This window comes from Erpetoichthys calabaricus, chromosome 3 (genome assembly GCF_900747795.2).
Source record: "Erpetoichthys calabaricus chromosome 3, fErpCal1.3, whole genome shotgun sequence".
Taxonomy (NCBI): Eukaryota; Metazoa; Chordata; class Cladistia; order Polypteriformes; family Polypteridae; genus Erpetoichthys; species Erpetoichthys calabaricus.
The window spans coordinates 132,164,493-132,187,946 of NC_041396.2; the positions used below are offsets into that span (position 1 = coordinate 132,164,493).

At 40.0% G+C, this 23,454-nt stretch overlaps 1 protein-coding gene across 5 annotated transcripts in view; it reads right to left on the reverse strand.

Moving 5' to 3' along the window:
- Positions 1-23,454, reverse strand: part of LOC114644899 (CAP-Gly domain-containing linker protein 4-like) — a 207,783-nt gene that overhangs the window by 81,236 nt on the left and 103,093 nt on the right. For all 5 annotated transcript variants that reach the window (XM_051925329.1, XM_051925328.1, XM_051925331.1 and 2 more), the window contains exons 8-9: positions 14,476-14,611; positions 6,826-6,966 (exon numbers count right to left, since the gene is read on the reverse strand). In XM_051925329.1, the coding sequence (XP_051781289.1) occupies positions 6,826-6,966; positions 14,476-14,611 (277 nt within the window). The remainder of the gene's footprint in view (positions 1-6,825; positions 6,967-14,475; positions 14,612-23,454) is intronic.

The following is a 23,454-nucleotide window of genomic DNA, read 5'->3' on the forward strand; positions in this document are numbered from 1 at the left end:
ACCTCATTTTTTGTTTGCCCATTACATGCTTAAATGTATACATTTTTTGGTGCACCTACACGAGAACACGTGACATATAACCGAGCGTGGGAGAAGCATGGATTTTAAACACGCGTTGAGTTCATCTGCTGGTCTCCCTCGTGAAATAACTGGTAATGTTTGACTAAAATCTACAGCGAGTAAAACGACATTACCTCCTATTTTTTTTTTTTAACGATCTCTGAGATCTTGCTTTTTTCGGTTCAAGACTTCATAAGCTCTTTTATGTTCTATGGTGTACTCATCCCAACCCATCATCTTTGAATTTTGCAAGACTTTCGCCTTGTATGTAGATCGGGGTAATTACATTCATTGCATTCCTAGTCTGAATCACAATCTGATTGTATGAGTGGTTACCTGGCACTGTAGGGTTGCCACCCGTCCTTTAAAATACGGAATCGTCCCGTATTTGAGAATGAAATTGTGCGTCCTGTTTTGAATCAATACGGGACGGGACTTGTCCCGTATTTTTTTTATCATTTTTTTTAAAGCAGCGTCTCATGCAAATCATCCCACACGCATTTTATGAAGATGCCTCCTTTCCTACTTTTGATTGGGTAATACTTGATGTCATCGTTAGTTTGATTGGTCTTTTTAACTGTCCAGTGAGGAGGGCGGGTCTTTTAAGTAGAGTCTGCAAACTGTTGGCACTGGGATGTGGCACCTGCTGCAGTATGCGTCCCTTATTTTTTGTATTAAAAGTGGTAACCCTACCTGGCAGGTAACACTTATGTTTGGTCATGAAGTCTAAAATCCGCCACGTGCCCTCTTTTAATTGTGAGAAGCAGATATATATAGCCAAATTCTCGCGCTTCGTTGCGGCGAAGTACTGCTTTTAATTTTTTAAGAAGAAAATAAAACCTTTTTAAACGGATCGAAAATATACCAATAACAATTTGTTAAGGATCTGTTTTTTTGTGAACCTCGCTTTTCACAGCTGTCCCGCTACGGCGTGTGTTTCGTTTATTTGACAGTATGTAGATCGTGGTAATTAAATTCATGGCATTGGTTTTCTGAATCACAATCTGACTGTATGGATGGTTACCTGCCAGGTTACGCTTGTGGTTGGTCAGGAAGTCGCCTTACATCCGCCACGTGCCCTCTTTCTGTTCCCAGAAGCTGATCATAGAATGGTTTTAATAGTTTACTTGCAAATAATGCAAAGAGTATGCGACACGTGTTTCTCCTTAATTCTGGGCTCATCAGGCATACACACTCACTGCATCCCCTCTCGAGAATCGAATATCGTCAGCGCCAGAGTTGAAGCCCCTAACGTTGCAGTCAGCAAGTGGGCTAACATCCGCCATGTGCCGTCTTTCAGTTGCGAGAAGCAGATCATAGAATGGCTGAAACTGTTGCCCCTAACGTTGCGCTACGGCGTGTGGTTCGTTTATACCTCGTGTCTTCTCATTAAACTTTTATCTCGCGAATATGTTATTGCAATCCGCAGTGGGAGCGTTTCTATAAACTTAATTTAAACTTACGTTTTACACCGTGCTTTGTTTCCCTTATGAACATGCTTGTATGCTTCACTCGCTCCCTTCTCAATTGTTTAATGAATTTTTTGTTCTTCGCTGTTTGCGGCTCCTCCTTCATTTGTCCCTACTGCGTTCACAGTCTTTTCACGTGATTACGTGGGAGGCGTGATGACGTGACACTCAACTCCTCCTCCCACGGCCATCAAGCTGCCGTCCATTACAGTATATTGTGAAAAAAGAGGTTCCAGTTGTGACCGTTACGCTTTGAATTTCGAAATGAAACCTGCCTAACTTTTGTAAGTAAGCTGTAATGAATGAGCCTGCCAAATTTCAGCCTTCCATCTACACGGGAAGTTGGAGAATTAGTGATGAGTGAGTCAGTCAGTCAGTGAGTGAGTGAATCAGTCAGTGAGGGCTTTGCCTTTTATTATTATAGATTACACTGTGCATTCAATGGTGTATTTAACTATATTTGTGCTTAAAAACTTAAAAAAATATATACTTACATACAGTTTGTATGGTCTGGAACAGATTAATTGTATTTACATACAATCCTATGGGGGAAATTGCTTCGGTTCACGACCAAATCGGGTTACGACCAGAGTTTTGGAACGAATTATGGTCTTGAACCGAGGTTTCACTGTATATTATATACATATATTATATACAGTACTGTGCAAAAGTTTTAGGCAGGTGTGAAAAAATGCTGTAAACAAAGAATGCTTTCAGAAATATAAATAATGATTGTTTATTGTTATCAATTTACAAAATACAAAGTGAGCGAACAAAAGAGAAATCTAAATCAAATCAATATTTGGTGTTACTACCTTTTGCCTTCAAACCAGCATCAATTCTTATAGGTACACTTGCACAAAGTCAGGGATTTTGTAGGATTATAGTCAGGTGTCTGGTCAACCAATTACACCAAACAGGTGCTAATGATCATTAATGTCAAACGTAGGTTGAAACACAGTCATTAACTGAAACAGAAACAGCTGTGTAGGAGGCTTAAAACTGGTTGAGGAACAGCCAAACTCTGCCACCAAGGTGAGGTTGTGGAAGACAGTTTCATGTCATGGCAAGATTGAGCACACCAACAAGACACAAGGTAGTTATACTGCATCAGCAAGGTCTCTCCCAGACAAAGATTTCAAAGCAGACTGGGGTTTCAAGATGTGCTGTTCAAGCTCTTTTGAAGAAGCACAAAGAAATGGGCAACATTGAGGATTGTAGACACAGTGGTCGGCCAAGGAAACTTAGTGCAGCAGATGAAAGACACATCAAGCTTATTACCCTTTGAAATCAGAAGATGTCCAGCAGTGCCATCAGCTCAGAACTGGCAGAAACCAGTGGGACCCAGGTACACCCATCTACTGTCTGCAGAAGTCTGGCCAGAAGTGGTCTTCATGGAAGAGTTGCAGCCAAAAAGCCATACCTCCAACGTGGAAACAAGGCCAAGCGACTCAAGTATGCACGAAAACATAGGAACTGGGGTGCAGAAAAATGGCAGCAGGTGCTCTGGACTGATGAGTCAAAAATTTGAAATATTTGGCTGTAGCAGAAGGCAGTTTGTTTGTCGAAGGGCTGGAGAGCGGTACAATAATGAGTGTCTGCAGGCAACAGTGAAGCATGGTGGAGGTTCCTTGAATGTTTGGGGCTGCATTTCTGCAAATGGAGTTGGAGATTTGGTCAGGATTAATGGTGTTCTCAATGCTGAGAAATACAGGCAGATACTTATCCATCATGCAATACCATCAGGGAGGTGTATGATTGGCCCCAAATTTATTCTGCAGCAGGACAACGACCCCAAACATACAGCCAAAGTCATTAAGAATTATCTTCAGCATAAAGAAGAACAAGAAGTCCTGGAAGTGATGGTATGGCCCCCACAGAGCCCTGATCTCAACATCATTGAGTGTGTCTGGGATTACATGAAGAGACAAAAAGATGTGAGGAAGCCTACATTCACAGAAGATCTGTGGTTAGTTCTCCAAGATGTTTGGAACAACCTACCAGCCGAGTTCCTTCAAAAACTGTGTGCAAGTGTACCTAGAAGAATTGATGCTGTTTTGAAGGCAAAGGGTGGTCACACCAAATATTGATTTGATTTAGATTTCTCTCTTGTTCATTCACTGCATTTTGTTGATTGATGAAAATAAATGATTAACACTTCCATTTTTGAAAGCATTCTTTGTTTACAGCATTTTTTCACACCTGCCTAAAACTTTTGCACAGTACTGTATATATATATATATATTATATATACTTTCTCTCTCTCTCTCTTGCGCTACGTAGGGGGGGTGTGAGCAGGGGGGCTGTGTGCAGCTGCTTCCTGAAAGGACATGCTGCACGGAGCTTCGCATACTTAAAAGCTCAAAGGGCACGTATTGATTTTTGACTGTTTGTTTTTCTGTGGCTCTCTCTCTCTCTCTCTCTCTCTGATCCTGATGGAGGGGGTGTGAGCTGCAGCCTTCGACAGCTTTGTACCGGCGGTGCTTCGCATACTTAAAACCCAAAAAGCCCTATTGATTTTTTTTTTGACTGCTTGCTTTGCACTCCTTTGAAAAGGAAGATATGTTTGCATTCTTTTAATTGTGAGACAGAACTGTCATCTCTGTCTTGTCATGGAGCACAGTTTAAACTTTTGAAAAAGAGACAAATGTTTGTTTGCAGTGTTTGAATAACGTTCCTGTCTCTCTACAACCTCCTGTGTTTCTGCGCAAATCTGTGACCCAAGCATGACATTCTAAAAATAACCATATAAACATATGGTTTCTACTTCGCGGATTTTCCTATTTCGCGGGTGGCTCTGGAACGCAACCCCCGCGATGGAGGAGGGATTACTGTATATATATATATATATATATATATATATATATACACACACACACATACACATATTATATATATATATATATATATATATATATATATATATATATACTAGCCAACCCGCGGCGTAGCATACGCTGCATAATTATGTATTGATGGGTGAACACTTCCTGAACGACACAGTTGTCCAAATGGCGTGGGTTTGAGGATACGACTGTGAGTGAATGAAAAGATAGACCTCTGGAGAGAGCAACATATAATTGTCCGTGACTGAAAGCAGGATCGTCTGTGACGAAGAAGGCCACGCTGGTGAAAGTTACTTTGTCGGTAGGGATAAGTGTCAGTACTTGTAGACTAAGGTGTAGCGAGTCTTCGTAGTTGACGCTTAATATAGCTTGCGTACTGAGTTGTTCCGGAGTCACAGTTGAGAAACACTTTTTTAATGTCTTTTAAGCACAGGGGAAAAAATGAACATGTGAAACATCCGTAATGTAATAAGCCACCAAGAAAAGTAACATTGCAACAATGCTATCTACTACCTGATCGCTGTAAACAGAAGTGAAAAGAAAATCGAGCCCAATGCATTCTTTAACTGCCTTGTGGCATTGTAGTAGTGCTGCTGCTTTGCAGTAAGGAGACTGTGGAAGATTGTGGGTTCGCTTCCCGGTTCCTCCCTGTGTGGCTAGCGCTTTGAATACTGAGAATACTGCCATATCAATGTAACGAAGTATTATTATTCTTATGTGTTCAGCGCTCTCTCTTGCACGTGTGCGTGCCTGTATGTGTTTGTGTGTCGCTCGCTTGCTCGCTGCACGTGTTCCTGCAGGCATACCAGTAAGTGAATGAAAAGATCGAACTCTGGAGAGAGCAACATACAACTGTCCGTGACTGAAAACTGGTTTTGGCAGATACATGCATATCTTTTTGAAAGTTTGGCCCTGTGCCTTGTTAATTGTAATTGCAATGGCCAATCTAACAGGAAATTGTCTTCGTGTAATAGTAAAAGGCAAATTATCCGCAACAAACTAACTGTTTAACATGCTGCATACCAACCCACGGCGTAGTATTTTCCGCATAATCACACCGCTTTTTAAATGTTTTTTTAAGCAGAGGGAAAAAAATGAACATTTGCAAAATCCGTAACGCTGCTTTCAGTAAGTACAATGCACACTCGTTTAATTTGTTGGCCACTTTTTGCCAGCCGTCTTTTCTGGTTTGGGCTGCTTTTGCAGTGTTACCGCTTGTGCATATTAAATCTTGAAATCCTTTGAGTAACTAATTAACTAACTAACACCCACTCACCCACACACACAGCTTGTGTGAAAACAATGCGCCCGGTCTTTCATCATTTTGTTGCAGCCTATCAAAGACTTGCTGATCATGTTTTCTAGACTCAACATACATTGGCTTTTCACTCAGCGCGGGGGCGCGCATTCATCTCGGATTATTACATCTGCTACACGGCTGCGTTTGAAAAACCGACTTATCCCGGATGAGTTTCACTGGCATTAATGATTAGGAATCTGGTTGGAACAAAAATCTGCAGCCACAGGGGTTCACCAGGACCGAGTTTGGGAAACACTGTTGAACACAGACGAAATCGACTCAGGTGAGGAGTTGGGGCGGGCATTCAGCGATTCACATCCGCGACAAACATGCCTCTTCTTACATGGTCCTGCCGCGTCCACCCTCGTTCTCAAAGCATACACACCACCAGGTCATGTGCCCGCTCGCAAGAGCAACTCACGGAGACCCGCCCACCAACTCTAAGACCATGGCGTGTAAAACAACATTGCAATGCCCTTCCCAAAACACTAACTGATATAGATCACACAAAATACAATGTAAAACAAAATTATTCTTAATGTTAATGAAGAAAGGATATTTGGAAAACCGAAAAACTTCAACAGTTATCCCAAATTATTGCTTGCTTTTTATTTTTATGAGAAATAGCACAGGAATCATATGCAGGTAATGTGGAGAATAAAACAATGCAAACAGACTGTCCTACCAGTAGGACTTCATGTAAGCACATCTAAAGAAATAATCAAAAGCCACAGAGGACATTATTTTGGCATGAATGATGTAGGATGTTTTCACCTTTTAAACTCATCTCATGTTTTTTTTTGCTCTTTCCAAAAACACTTTTCTTCTTGCCCACACAGTTATATTTAAGACTTTCCTTCCTGAATAGACTCTTCTCTGTACTACAACCTTGTGACTCCAATTGGTACATTTCCCTGTCATTATTCTTGCTGAAGATATTGAAAAGGTTCCTTTTTTCACAAACAGATGCAAAAAATGACCAGACTTTTGCACATTTGCACAATAGAAACAATGAGACGCAGACAAATGATGAAACTAATGAAAAATGCTATCATTGCTGCACTCTTATTTTATTTGTTAATATTCTGAACAACGTTAGATTAATTGAGGCAAGAGGACATATAACAATTTAGAAGCATTCCTTACTTACCAGAGTTTACTTTAGAAATAACACGAGACAAGTCAATCTTCTGTGCTCGGACAGGCATTGAACCTTTAGGAGTGGAGCACTTCATTAATGTTTCCTTACGATCTGTTACCCTGGTAATCTTCGACAATGGGGCAAATATACCTGAGGAAGAGTAACCAAATAATAGTATGCCCCAAAATGGAAAACATTAGATTATACTCAGCAGTATTTAAATTCAATCAGGGAAGTAAAATAAAAAACACCCTGTCAAATATGCAAAATTATATCTATCTGGATTCAGTTACAAGAAACAGGTTTATTCATTTGAAAAGACCCAGCTAGGATGAATCTCACAGCATCACTTACCATGAGTGGTAAATGTAACCAATATTTTATTCCTGATGTGGTTTGTTAATACCATATCATACTATTTTCTAAGCCTACTTAACCCATTACAGGATCGCTGGACTGCTGCGGCCTGTCTTATTGCTTCATTTTGCTTGACTTTCACTACATTAATAAAATGCTTAATTCTGGTTTCAATAAAGGGTCACATGCTCTTGATTTTTCTGGCATTTTTGCAGATGGCTTATATACAGCTATGCATTTTTAACAAAAGTTCTGTAGATGTAGTACACCTCTAAATGGACTGAAATATTGAAATTTTTGCTTGTTACAGGGTACTACATTGATTCTTCTCAGGACTGTTTTTTCACTGAAAAGAGTTTTCAGAATATGATGTGAACAAGCCGATATCTTTCCAAAATTTAAATTAGTCCTAGTGATCCTAGTGAAAAGAAATGTTTCAATTATGCTTTATTTGTGCTTGCTTGTTCTTGTGATGGTTTTCTTAACTATGTATATAACTATGTATATAATATATATACACATATATATACATACACACAGTCATATGAAAACGTTTGGGAACCCCTCTTAATTCTATGGATTTTTGTTTATCATTGGCTGAGCTTTCAAAGTAGCAACTTCCTTTTAATATACTGTATGACATGCCTTATGGAAACAGTAGTATTTCAGCAGTGACATTAAGTTTATTGGATTAACAGAAAATATGCAATATACATCATAACCAAATTAGACAGGTGCATAAATTTGGGCACCCCAACAGAGATAGTACAACAATACTTAGTTGAGACTCCTTTTCCAAATATAACAGCCTCTACACGCCTCCTACAGCATTTGATGAGTGTCTAGATTCTGGATGGAGGTATTTTTGACCATTCTTCCATACAAAATCCAGTTCAGTTAAATTTGATGGCTGCCGAGCATGGACAGCCTGCTTCAAATCATCCCATAGATTTTCAATGATATTCAAGTCAGGGGACTATGATGGTCATTCCAGAACATTATACTTCTCCCTCTGCATGAATGTCTTTGTAGATTTTGAACTGTGTTTTGGGTCATTGGCTTGTTGGAATATCCAATCCCTGCATAACTTCAACTTTGTGACTGATGCTTGAATTTGTTGATATTGGGTTGAATTCATCTGACCCTCGACTTGAACAAGGGCCCCAGTCCCTGAACTAGCAACACAGCATGATGGAACCTCCACCAAATTTGACAGTAGGTAGCAGGTGTTTTTCTTTGAATGCGGTGTTCTTCTTCCGCCGTGCAAAGTGCTTTTTGTTATGACCAAATAACTCAATTTTTGTCTCATCAGTCTAAAGCACTTTGTTCCAAAATGAATCTGGTTTGTCTAAATTAGCATTTGCATACAACAAGTACTTTGTTTGTGGTGTGAGTGCAGAAAGGGCTTCTTTCTCATCACCCTGCCATACAGATGTTCTTTGTTCAAATTGCGCTGAATTGTAGAACGATGTACGGATACACAATCTGCAACAAGATGTTCTTGCAGGTCTTTGGAGGTGATCTGTGGGTTGTCTGTAACCATTCTCACAATCCTACGCATATGCCGCGCCTGTATTTTTCTTGGCATGCTAGAACAGGGTTTAACAGCAACTGTGCCTGTGCCCTTCCATTTCCTGATGTGATGGACGGTCGGCAGCTCATCCCGGCTGACACATCCAAGATGCTAGATGGCGTATTCTCTGCAGCATGGAAGTGCCCCGGATTCCCACAGGGCACCATGGGAGATGGAGGTCGGCTTCACAGCCATGCTGGGTGCCGTGGGTGTCATTATGTGACGCTGCAGGGAGACGCAGGGATTTTTATTTTCCCTATAGCCCAGAAGTACTCCCAAGTCACGCGGACGGAAGAACATAAGTACTTCCGGGCTGAAGAAAAATAAGTCTGACCCGGAAGTGCTATTGAATCACATGGACAGAAGGACTTCAGGGTCAAGGACTATATAAAGGACTATGCGAGACCCAGCAAGCTGAGCCGGAGTTGGGAGGTAGAGTGATGGAGCTGCTGGGAGAGGAGGATTGATTTATTGTTTTGTATTACTGATTTATTGTTTATTGGGGTGATTGTGATGTCTACTGTGGCCCAATATCGAAAAGAAAAGAAATTAAAAAGATTGTTGGTGCTTTTACTTGGTGTCCTGGACGTTTGTCTGCGAGGAGCGACAATGCCATCTATTGTCTCACTGTTTACATTTCTTACAGTTGAAACTGACAGTTTAAACCTCTGAGATAGGTTTTTGTAGCCTTCCCCTAAACCATGATACTGAACAATCTGTGTTTTCAGATCTTTTTGAGAGTTCCTTTGAGGATCCCATGCTGTCACTCTTCAGAGGAGAGTCAAAGGGAAGCACAACTTGCAACTGACCACCTTAAATACCTTTTCTCATGATTGGACACACCTGTCTATGAAGTTCAAGGCTTAGCAAGCTAATATAACCAATTTGGTGTTGCAAGTAAGCAGTATTGAGCAGTTACATGCATTCAAATCAGCAAAATTACAAGGGGACCCACATTTTTGCACAGCCAGTTTTTCACATTTGATTTCATACAACTAAATACTGTTTCACTAAAAATCTTTGTTCAGAAAAACACCCCAGTACTCAGAAGTTCCTAGGAAATGAAAGACATACCATTGTTGTCTTTTTTGTTGAAAGTAAATTATTATGCAGGCTGAGAGGGGTTCCCAAACTTTTTCATATGACTGTATATATACTTGCAGAGGCACAAATTCCAGCACAAAACAGGTTTTATTCAGCTGTGGGAAATGCTTTTCCTCTATTTTCCACCTATGTGGCAGAGTACAATAAGCGCCAAATCAAACACACATCACTTTGTCTTCTCCCCTCTTATCTTGTCGTCTTCTCTCTTCTGCGTCAACTCCTCCCTAAAGCTTCATCCACCTCCACCTGACTATGCATCTCCGAGCGGAATGAGGCAACCCTTTTTACAGCTCACCCGGAAGTGCCTCAGGTGTCCCATAATCTCAGTTCCCCATGTACCCCAAGTGGTGGCCACGGGCTCCAGCAGGGATGAGATTTCATGCTCTAAGCCCATGGCACCATAACAAGCCAGGGGGACTGCCCACTGTTGTCCCGCAGGAGATGCTGCACTGTGGAGGTGTCCCAGCCAGGTAAGAGCCCCGGCCTCAGTCACTATATTATATATATATATATACACCAGTAAACCCCTGATTCTCTAAAAAATCGCAAATCCAAGAATGGCAATCACTTTCTGTTCCCTCTGATCTTTGGAGGGATGAAAAATCATGGAGGGTGGGAGCGTCCTGGGAAAGTTTTCATTTAATTAAATAAATATATTTGTACTAACTTTAACCAATTTATTAAAACTAAAATTGAAATTTAATCGTTATATCATTTAAGTCCAAAATGGCTTTGAGTTGCTGCACTCATAAGTAAAAAAAATATCGGAGTGCAAAGGTTTAAATGAAGTAAATTTGAAACAAAAAATTCATAAAATGGTAAATTCAAAATAGTTAATCAAAAATTTCCTTATAAACAATATTTTTGGTAAAGATGGTTTCCTGTCCTTGAATCAGCTGTCCCTGGTATGGAGTAGTTAAAACCTTCACTTAATGTGATTCAAATAAGCCACACTGACAGCTGCCACACTGACTGCTGGCACTGTGTTGTGGAATACTGTTGGAACTGTGTAGTAGAGTAGCTGCTGGCACTTTGGAGTGGATAATACTGACTGCTGGCACTGTGGAGTGGAGTACTGTTGGCACTGTGTAGTAGAGTAGCTGCTGGCACTGTGGAGTGGAGAATACTGACTGCTGGCACTGTGGAGTGGAGTAGCGCTGGCACTGTGGAGTGGAGTACTGCTGGCACTGTTGAGGCACACTGACTGCTGGCACTGTGTAGTGGAGTAGCTGCTGGCACTGTGGACTGGAGAACACTGACTGCTGGCACTGTCAGTAGTCACCACTACCTTAAGTTTAAATATGTTACCATGGCAACTTGTTGGCGTGCACGCTTTACCTCAAGTTTAGTGTACAGGTTGTGTTGTGTTGTTTGGGCACCATCTACTGACTTTGGGAAGCCGCTGGGTTTGACTCTGGGGTGCTGAGGTGCTGTGCGCTTTCGGCATGGCTTGCTTCTGGCATCTGGCATCCATGCATACATACAACCTTCGGTGTGTTGTGTTGTTTGGGCGCCACCTACTGACTCTGGGAAACCGCTGGGTTGGACTCTGGGGTGCTGAGGCGCCGTGCGCTTTCGGCACGGCTTGCTTCTGGCATCTGTGCATATATGTATGTATGTATGTATGTATACAGTATATACAAAAACATAGGTAGCTTCCTTGTTGGATCGTTAGCAGGAGTTATCAACATTATTTTAGTAGTATGGGAAATTTGCATAGGGAAGTTTCAGCTTAACACTAGGATCCCCGAAGCCTATGACAAAATTCATAATGACGGGCCACTTTAAGCAGAAAGTAGCCTGCAATCCCATTCCCCACCAATGCATCTGAAGTGAGACTCAAAATTCTCAGAGCTCAAGTCTGTTTATCTGGGTGTTAGGTGTCTGGAATTGTATAGGGTAAATAATATATCATTATTTGGAATACATATATTTCACATGTGTTCCGTGTCTACAATGACCTGGGTAAATGTAAGATGACAGGAAATGTGAGGCAAGAAATGTTGAACACATAACTAAAACAGAAACTTTTTCATGTTATAGTAATAACTGGCAAAATGCTGACAAGAAGTGTATAATGTGTGAAGGCTGAAGTCCAAATATCAAATAAACTCTTTCACAAAAGGTATTACAAAACAAGTGTGCTTTTATTCAAGAATATAACTGAAGAAAAATAAATATTCAATTTACATGTGTAAAAACCAAAGCCCAAATATCAATCGATACAAGCAAGACATGACTGGTGTAGAGGTAAGAACTGCTGTCTCATAATCAAGAGGTTGCATGTTCAAACCCTGGTCCTCCCCGCATTTACCATTTTGAGTAGTGAGCTCCTGTTATTATTCTATTACATAATAAAAACATACATTTGATCGGAGTCTGTAAAACCCACTGTACATTTTTGCTACTTGTAAAAGATATTGCTGAAGGGATACAAGCATACAAACACTGTTGAATCATGTCTTCTTAATATCTTGTTGTTTATTTAATATTTTTTTCATTGTTTTATTTTTGAATAAATGTCCTCAGGGTTTCAAGGATTCTAGTGTTAAAGCTAGTGCACTCTTAACTGAAACTCTTCTTTAATGACTGTAAACCCATGTAGCTATCAGTACAAATGAAACAGTCATGCGTCTATCAAAGTTACCATTTTGTAGGTTGGTTCCACTTTGGGTAGCTGCATCCCACTACACTGTAGAACGCACTCTGCTACACCAACTGTTCCAGAACATGCTGAAGATCAAAGTGTACTAGAGTTAAAAACAGAGCTACACAAGAAAATCACAAACATGAGATGTGACAAGATGTGCCTATTTAAAGTGGTATATTAATTTAAAACATACTCAACTTTATGTCAAGTGTACAAAGAAAATTCTTACTTTATGTAATTACAGGAATTGAATTGCATGAAGCAGTGGCTTCAGAACCCAATACATATGTAGCATTTTTCAAAAGATAGCAGCAGATACACAGTCACAAGGATTCTGTAAGTAAGCAGAATTAATTAAACTAGACCAACAAATTTCCAGGGTGTACTGCATAAATGTTAACTGTGCATGCCCTCCTTATAAGTTGCATAAGAAACTTGGTGTAAGTTAAGAAATGTTAATAATATCATTAGCAGAAGAAAAGAACTGAAGCATCAAGAAGTTGTATTAGGCAGGTGTGTTGTGTAATTCTATATACAGTGCATCCAGAAAGTATCCTCAGCGCATCACTTTTTCCACATTTTGTTATGTTACAGCCTTATTCCAAAATGGATTAAATTAATTTTTTTCCCCAGGCGGGCTGCCATGTGCCTTTTACTAAGGAGTGACTTCCGTCTGGCCACTCTACCATACAGGCCTGATTGGTGGATTGCTGCAGAGATGGTTGTCTTTCTGGAAGGTTCTCCTCTCTCCACAGAGGACCTCTGGAGCTCTGACAGAGTGACCATCGGGTTCTTGGTCACCTCCCTGACTAAGGCCCTTCTCCCCCGATCGCTCAGTTTAGATGGCCGGCCAGCTCTAGGAAGAGTCCTGGTGGTTTCAAACTTCTTCCACTTACGGATGATGGAGGCCACTGTGCTCATTGGGACCTTCAAAGCAGCAGAAATTTTTCTGTAACCTTCCCCAGATTTGTGCCTCGAGACAATCCTGTCTCGGAGGTCTACAGACAATTCCTTTGACTTCATGCTTGGTTTGTGCTCTGACATGAACTGTCAACTGCGGGACCTTATATAGACAGGTGTGTGCCTTTCCAAATCAAGTCCAATCAACTGAATTTACCATAGGTGGACTCCAATTAAGCTGCAGAAACATCTCAAGAATGATCAGGGGAAACAGGATGCACCTGAGCTCAATTTTGAGCTTCATGGCAAAGGCTGTGAATACTTATGTACATGTGCTTTCTCAATTTTTTTATTTTTAATAAATTTGCAAAAATCTCAAGTAAACTTTTTTCACGTTGTCATTATGGGGTGTTGTGTGTAGAATTCTGAGGAAAAAAATGAATTTAATCCATTTTGGAATAAGGCTGTAACATAACAAAATGTGGCAAAAGTGATGCGCTGTGAATACTTTCCGGATGCGCTGTAGGTAATTTAAAATAAATGTATGGGCTCCATAATGTCTTCTTTACATTCCTTTCTAACAATTATTGGCAAGGGTGACTGAATGAGACACACATCTTTCCTTTACTTCCAAGTTAGTAGTTTCTTTGCACTTCTGCTCCACATGCAGATGAACAAATTACTAAAATTTCAGAAGGTAGAGGGAAAACTTTGCATTGCTAGTGGTCTTCTCATTTGTTTTAAGAATTAATACATCTTTCCATTAGCTTTTCACAAAGCTGAACTTTACAGTTTAAATTCTAAATTCCTTAAGTCACACTATATCACCTCATTCAAAACAACCAAGAAAGAAGGGCAGAATGATACTAAAGTTTTAATCAACTGATTTTGGCATTCATTGGAAGGTATACCCTTGGGTAAAAAAAGGGTATGCCTACCTTATTACAAATTACAAAAACAGTAAACTGTAAAATTATGACAAATATAAATTATTTAGATAAAAATATTATTAAAATAGTAGGTGACTTGTAATAAACAAAAAAAACAACAACATTATAAAGAAACCCTGTCTTACCATGATTTGGTGGGCATCTAAAGTAACGAATACCACCAACAGCACCATTGTTTTTGCCTTCTGGCTCATCTAATTCTACCCCTGCCCATTGTCCACTGGCAAATTCTGTAGCTCCACAAAAGCGTAAAGTTCCAACCTGAAATCCAAAAGAACACAAAATATCCTTATATAGCTTTACATACTTTAGTCCTAAATAATAAATAATGTCCCACAATTACCTATTGCTGTGGTTATGCTCACAGAATGTTTTGGCCAGACACTGTCAAATGATCTCATGTTTATTCTATGCAAGGATTAACTGTAAGCTGTTACTGGATTGCTTTACCAATTCCTCCTCATTTGGTGCAAGATTCTTTTGGAGTACTGTAAAAGACTAATTTCTTTTCACTGCTTTTTCTATGATACTATCAGTGAATCCTAATGCTAGTTGCTCGCCGGACCTTTGTCCAAGCTGCATGGTCAAAAAACAGCAGGATGATATAGGATGCATGGTCAAAAACCGGCAAGTGGGCAATTCAAACTTCAAAGATGAGTTTCATGTTTCATTTTAAAAGAACAGTAAGGTTGTTCAGCACTTTACTTTGGAGAATATGTTTTCCTAAATGTCTAAACAGAACTTCCAATGAATGGCATTTTGAAAAAATGTCTTGCTCTTCCCGCACTCTCTTGTTGACAGACTCTCCACATTTACTATTTCAAGCAGAAAGAAAGATAAACAGTCAAAGAGCTGAGGTAATGCATGTATCTCAATAGGCAAACTGATTATAAAGTAGACCTATTTTCATCTTGAAAAAAAGAAAAAGTTACAGATGTAGTGGAATGGAAACAGTGGGGAAATAAAGATGGAGCTCTGTCTTAATTCTACACTCCAATATTGTGCTCATTAGCCCTTTGTTGATTGCTCTGCAGAGTTACAGTCAATTGTTCCGAGTTTATCCTGCATTTTTGGATTGTCGTCTTTGCACAGTATTCCATTAATATCTCTGCCCGATTTTAATCAGTTTTGTTTTATTGACAAAAAAAGTATTACTTAGTTTTGACTGGGCTTTTTTAGTGTTCATCTCTGCATCATGAGAATGAGACGATCATTCTGTAAAACTAGTCTGGCTCAAACAGTTTTCTGAGCAATGTGAAATATCATGGTTAATTACATGACTAGGCAGGTTACTTTCTATATACAGTATTTTAGCATAACCTACTAAATCCCTGTGCTGTATATACTTTGTTTGCACAATGATGGAAAACAGGGTTTTATATACACGATATTTTGTTTTTGCAATCTAAAATTACAAAAAATAAAAAATGGTGTTAATAAAAAAAAAAAAAAATATAGGTGTACCGGGTCATTGTTGTCATGTGTACAGAGTACAGTAAAATTCATATTTGCATATGCTAATTAACATGTAGTATAAAGTATCAGGAGCCTCCAAAGCAAACCATTAGCAAGCATACTCATCTACATTAAAATATTTACGGACAACTTTAGACTAAAAACTAAGTCAATCAGAAAGCAGAAGCTATACACATACATTTTCACTGGTGTTTCCTCTCTTTTAAAAACACAGAGTCTTATTAATCAGCTGCAGTGCAATAGTAAAATTATGACACCGTTTTAGTTCTAAGATTATATTTTTCATTTTAGTTTACGTACTGCTGGCATAGTCTGAAAATCTTACTTGTACATAAACACTTACATTCTCTTGTTTTATCTGTGAAACATGCAGAGATGAACAACACTCAATGTATATAAGCAGCACACAAAGGATTTTATGAAAGTTTAGCTAGTGGCAATAAATTGACTAAAAGGCAATATAATAACATTGGTCATCAATTACAAAGTTTTGGTATCCATTCTACTAATAATTCTTTGGCATATCACAAATTATGCTGCTGAAGAAACTCAAGTGACAAGCCTGTTTCACCCTAATGTGTGCAACAGGACAGTTTTTCATTTTAATTGATTGAAATGCACTTCACAAAAGAAATATGTCATTTTGTGCATGCAGAGAATTCAGTTATTCTCTGTGTGAAGTAATAACTGTACCTTCACTTTGCTCTATGACTAAACATTAAAAAACATATTAAAAAAATAGAAAACAGACAAGTGAATACACACATCACTACCATTGTTAATGTTATTTATCTAGGTTGTTCAATGATGAAGGTGAAGTACAGTCCTTCTCAGCTTAGATGATTATAGGGTGCTAGAGCCTGTCCCAAACTATAAGCTCCTAACATTCAAAACCCTGAAGTTATAATGTGTTTTTCTGACTGTATGTCATGATAAAATTAAGACAGACCGGATGCAAAAGTCATAAAACACATTCATATTCTTATATTGTTTGCTATAGGTTCATATTATTTGTTTCAGAAGCACTTACCTGAATAAAGAATAATGATGTGGCTATAGTATATTGATTTATCTTTTTGTTAGGAAAATTTGAAAATAACATACTCTGTATTTTAGTATATTTAATTGGCTCAAATTTCAATGCATGATTGAGAGCATAACACATTTCATACTGTTTCAATGTTAACATACCTCTGTAATTTCAAAACAAAAAAAAATGAAAATAAAATGCTATAGTACTGCCAGTTTTATCCTTTTACAGTGTAGTGAGGGTTAACCAAGCCACAGGGGATGCACAAACCAGTGTGTTTCTTCGTGCCGGTCCCAAGCCAACACGGTGCTGGCGGAAATTGGGCTACTGTTGGCCGAAGGAGAAGAAGAGGGGGGAGACGTCTCCGGAGGCAGGAGGAAAGTAAAGAGAGTGGAACTGAGGATAGGTACTTTGAATGTTGGCAGTATGACTGGTAAGGAGAGATAGTTAGCAGATATGATGGAGAGAAGGAAAGTTGATTGAATGTTGGCAGAATGACTGGTAAGGAGAGATAGTTAGCAGATATAATGGAGAGAAGGAAAGTTGATATATTGTGCGTGCAAGAGACTAAATGGAAGGGGAGTAAGGCCAGGTGGATGGAAGGTGGATTCAAATTGTTCTATCATGGTGTGGATGGGAGGAGAAATGGGGTAGGAGTTATTTTGAAGAACAATATGTCAAGAGTGTTTTGGAGGTGAAAAGAGTGTCAGGCAGAGTAATGATTATGAAGCTGGAAATTGGAGGTGTGATGATGAATGTTGTTAGTGCATATGCACTGCAAGTTGGGTGTGCAATGGGTGAGAAAGAAGATTTTTGGAGTGAGTTGGATGAAGTAATGAACAGTGTACCCAAGGGACAGAAAGTGGTGATTGGAGCAGATTTCAATGGGCATGTTGGTGAAGGGAACAGAGGAGATGAGGAGGTGATGGGTAGGTATGGTGTCAAGGAGAGGAATGAAGAAGGTCAGAGGATAGTGGATTTTGCCAAAAGGATGGACATGGCTGTGGAGAATACATATTTTAAGAAGAGGGAGGAACATAGGGATACACTTAAGAATGGAGGAAGATGCACACAGGTAGATTACGTCCTATGCAGAAGAGTTGAACTGAAGGAGATTGAAGACTGCAAAGTGGTGGCAGGGGAACGTGTAGTTAAGCAGCATAGGATGGTGGCCTGTACAATGACATTGCAGATCAAGAAGAGGAAGAGAGTGAGGGCAGAGCCAAAGGTCAAATGGTGGAAGTTGAAAAAGGAAGACTGCAAGGTTGAGTTTAGGGAGGAGGTGAGACAGGCACTGGGTGGCAGTGATATCTGTTGCCAACATTTACAGCACTGATTTGGGACTCTCTGACCATAAAGCAGTATTTTTCACTGTCTCATTACCTCTCCCACCTCTTACCTGTAAACGACAAATTTCTTACAGAAACCTTAAAAATATCTGTCCCTCTATCCTTTCTGGATCCATTTCTGATCTTTTACTGTCTGCACCTATTCCATCAACACTAGATAGTTTTGTTGACCACTATAACACAGCCCTTCACTCAGCATTAGATAAAACAGCTCCTTTAAAACATAAGGAGGTTTCCTTTAAACGCTCAGCTCCGTGGTATAACTCAGAATTGCGATCTATGAAAGCAGCTGGCCGACGCCTTGAGAGAATGTCACGTAAGACTGGCCTCACCGTGCACATCCAGGCTTCCTCTGACCACCAAAGAGCTTACAGAGAAGCACTAACTTCTGCCAAGAACACCCATTATGGCAGAATAATAGAAAGTGGCCATGATAACCCAAGGGTTTTGTTCTCTGTAGTTAATAAACTACTCGAACCCGCATCTGGTCCAACTACCTCTTCTACTGAAGTCTGTGAGGAATTCCTCCACTTTTTCCGTAACAAAATTAAAGATCTAAATAATTCAACTAACATAAGTATATCATCTGTTTATATCTCTCCCTGTTTTCCCACTCCATCCAGCTCCTTCTCTAAGTTCTCACCAGTCACTTCTGCGTTTGTTAATAACCTGCTTTGTAAGATGAGGCCGACTACTTATGTACTGGACCCCATCCCCACCACACTACTTAAATCCTGCCTTCATGCCATAATCCCGACTGTTACAACAATAATAAACTCATCCCTTGACACTGGCTCTGTGCCGCTCACTTTTAAAATCGCTTCTGTAACCCCAATGTTAAAAAAGTCTGGCCTTGATGCTGACAATCTTAACAATTTCCGGCCTATTTCCCACTTACCTTTCCTGTCAAAAGTTCTTGAGCGTGTTGTAGCTTCCCAACTCACCAATTACCTAACCTCTAATAATTTGATGGAACCCTTTCAGTCTGGTTTCAGGGCGCGGCACAGCTGTGAAACTGCTCTGCTACGGGTAACCAATGATTTGCTTATGGCAGCAGACTCTGGACAAACTAGCATATTAGTTCTGTTAGACCTCAGTGCAGCATTTGACACTGTTAGACATGACATCCTACTGTCCAGAATGGAGAACATGCTGGGTATCTCTGGCACTGCCCTCCAGTGGTTCAAGTCCTATCTGACTGATAGGCAAGAGTTTGTTAGTCTTGGCAACAGCAGATCCAACTCCGTGCCAGTCACACAAGAAGTCCCTCAGGGCTCTGTCCTTGGTCCTCTGCTTTTCTGTATTTATATGCTTCCCCTTGGCCATATTATCCGTAGTTATGGACTGAGTTATCATTTTTATGCAGATGATACTCAACTCTACTTCAATGTTAAAAGTGGAACTTCATCAGAGCTTTCTCAGCTCACAACCTGCCTTAGTGAAATTAAAACCTGGATGGAGCAGAACTCTTTAAAATTAAATTGCAATAAAACTGAACTTCTGCAAATTGGGACTAAAATGCAACTTAATAAAATGAGCTCCTTCCCAGTCCATCTTGGCAGTGATCTCATCAGACCTGCCTCTACTGTAAAAAATCTTGGTGTCATTTTTGATTCCTCCCTCACTTATTCCGCCCACATAAATCACATTAAGAAACTTTCTTACTTTCACCTCTGTAACATATCCCGTGTTCGCTCCTTCCTCTCCTTCTCTAATGCTGAGAAACTTGTCCATGCTTTTATCACATCCCGCATCGATTATTGTAATTCCCTACTGGCAGGTGCCCCTTCTAATCTTATATCACAGCTCCAGCTTATTCAAAACTCAGCTGCAAGAGTCTTTACTCGAACCAGCAGCAGCGAGCACATCACACCCATCCTGCTCCGTCTTCACTGGCTCCCTGTGTCCTACAGAATCGAATATAAAATCCTACTAATAACCTACAAAGCTTTAAATAACCTCGCACCAAACTACATCAGTGACCTCCTCCATCACTATGTGCCTGCCCGCCCACTAAGGTCCTCTGATTCTGGCAATCTTGTTGTGCCCCTCACTAATCTACACTCTATGGGTGACAGGGCCTTCAGCTGTATAGCGCCCAGACTCTGGAATGACCTACCAAAATTAATCAGGTCAGCTGACTCCATGAATTCTTTTAAAAAACAACTCAAAACTCATCTGTTCAGGAAGGCTTTTAGCTCTACTTGACTTTATTACCTTTCTCTCAGTTTACTTCTCTGTCAAGATGCCAATGTAACCTGTATGTGTGTGCTAGACCATCAATTATGTTGTCTGTTTTTTTTCAGAATTTACTGTCTTAATCTTCTTTATTTATTTATCTGGTTTGTACAATGCTATATACTGTATATTCTGCCGTTCTTTATTATATTCTGTAAGTGCCTTGAGCATGGGAAAGGCGCTATATAAATAAAATGTATTATTATTATTATTATTATTATTATTAAGAGTTACCAGACAGCTGGGAAACTACAGCAGATGTAGTAAGGGTGACAGCAAGCAGGGTGCTTGGCGTGACATCTGGAAAGAGGAAGAAGGAAGAGGAAACCTGGTGGTGGAATGAGGAAATACAGGAGAGTATACAGAGGAAGAGGATTGCAAAGATGTGGGATAGTCAGAGAGATGCAGAAAGTAAATAAGAGTACAAGGTGATAAGGCACAAGGTGAAGAGAGAGGTGGCGAAGGCTAAAGAAAAGGCACATGATGAGTTGTATGAGAGGTTGGACACTAAGGAGGGAGAAAAGGACCTGTACCGATTGGCTAGACAGAGGGACCAAGCTGGGAAAGATGTGCAGCAGGTTAGGGTGATAAAGGATAAAGATGGAAACATACTCACAAGCGAGAAGAGTGTGTTGAGTAGATGGAAAGAGTACTTTGAGAGGCTGATGAATTAAGAGAACGAGAGAGAGAAATGATCGGATGATGTGGAGATAGTGAATCAGGAAGTGCAACGGATTAGCAAGGAGGAAGTAAGGACAGCTATGAAGAGGATGACAAACCTATGGAAGCATGGAGGTGTTTAGGAGAGATGGCAGTGGAGTTTATAACCAGATTGTTTAATGGAATCTTGGAAAGTGAGAGGATGCCTGAGGAGTGGAGAAGAAGTGTACTGGTGCCGATATTTAAGAATAAGGGGGATGTGCAGGACTGGAGTAACTACAGGGGAATATAACTGATGAGCCACAGCATGAAGTTATGGGATAGAGAAGGTTAAGAGGTTAAGAAGTGAGGTAATGATTAGTGAGCAGCACTATGGTTTCATGCCAAGAAACAGCACCACAGATGCAATGTTTGCTCTGAGGATGTTGATGGAGAATTTTTGAGAAGGCCAGAAGGAGTTGCATTGCGTCTTTGTGGACCTGGAGAAAGCATATGACAGGTTGCCTCGAGAGGAGCTGTGGTATTGTATGAGGAAGTCGGGAGTGGCAGAGAAGTATGCAAGAGTTGTACAGGATATGTACGAGGGAAATGTGACAGTGGTAAGATCTGCGGTAGGAGTGACGGATGCATTCAAGTTGGAGATGGGATTACATCAGGGATCGGCTCTGAGCCCTTTCTTATTTGCAATGGTGATGGACAGTCTGACAGACGAGATTAGACAAGAGTCCCCGTGGACTATCATGTTTAGTATCATGGCGAAGGTGGATGAGTTTAAATACCTGGGATCAACAGTACAGAGTAATGGGGGATTGTGGAAGAGAGGTGAGAAAGAGAATGCAGGCAGGGTGGAAGGGGTGGAGAAGAGTGTCAGGAGTAATCTGTGACAGACGGGTATCAGCAAGAGTGAAAGGGAAGGTCTACAGAACGGTAGTGAGACCAGCTATGTTATATGGGTTGGAGACGGTGGCACTGACCAGAAAGCAGGAGACAGAGCTGGAGGTGGCAGAGTTAAAGATGCTAAGATTCGCACTGCGGACGAGGATGGATAGGATTAGAAATGAGTACATTAGAGGGTCAGCTCAAGTTGGACGGTTGGGAGACAAAGTCAGAGAGGCGAGATTGCGTTGGTTTGGACATGTGCAGAGGAGAGATGCTGGGTATATTGGGAGAAGGATGCTAAGGATAGAGTTGCCAGGGAAGAGAAAAAGAGGAAGGCCTAAGCGAAGCTTTATGGATGTGGTGAGAGAGGACATGCAGGTGATGGGTGTAACAGAACAAGATGCAGAGGACAGAAAGATATGGAAGAAGATGATCCGCTGTGGCAACCCCTAACGGGAGCAGCCGAAAGAAGAAGAAGAAGAAGTCAGTGTAGTGAGGGTTAGGATGAATGACAATACTACATGTGATGGTACTGTAGACTTAAGGCTAATAAAAGAAAACTCTATATATCCCTACTAAGGAAGTACTGTATATTCTTGACATTGATCCTCTAAATGAAATAAATATACTGTACATCTGTGGCAAGTGAATAATAAAACAAATTTCAAACCATGTGGTTTTCTGTACTCATGGTAATGCTACAATATTAAATAAGCTGCTGCATATTCCATGTTCATTCCTAAAAAAAAAATTATAAATTGTAGGAGAATGGGCATCTGGGTCAGAAAAGAGTATAACTTATTACCCCGATAGGAGGCCAGCACAACAACGCAGATGGATTGACCAACAGCAGAAAAAAATGTTTTGCTGAGCTGGTATCAAATAATGGAAGGACCAGCAAGAGCCAGGTGTCAGGAGCAATTCCATCCCACATATGCTAGGTGGCAGTCGTCCTCATATAGAGGGTGCTGTCAGAGGCGAACCTCCCTACTTTTCTTATGGCCCGGAAGTGCTCCCCAGAAAACATGGCATGGCACTGGAATCATTCCTGGGTCCGGCATTAAAAGAAGCCTGCTAGATTATAGAGTCAGAGAAGGGAGGTAGCAGGCAACATTCAGCAGAGGTAGAGTTGTGTATTTTTTTGCCTTGTCAATAAATATCCTTTATTTTATCATATACTAGCAAAATACCCGCGCTTCGCAGCAGAGAAGTAGTGTACACATATCTACATATACATATATATATATATATATATATATATATATATATACATATACACATCCACATATATATACATATACATATATATATATATATATATATATATATATATATATATATATATATATATATACATACATATATATATATATATATATATATATATATATATATATACATACACATATATATATATATATATACATATACATAAATATATATACATACATATACATATATATATATATATA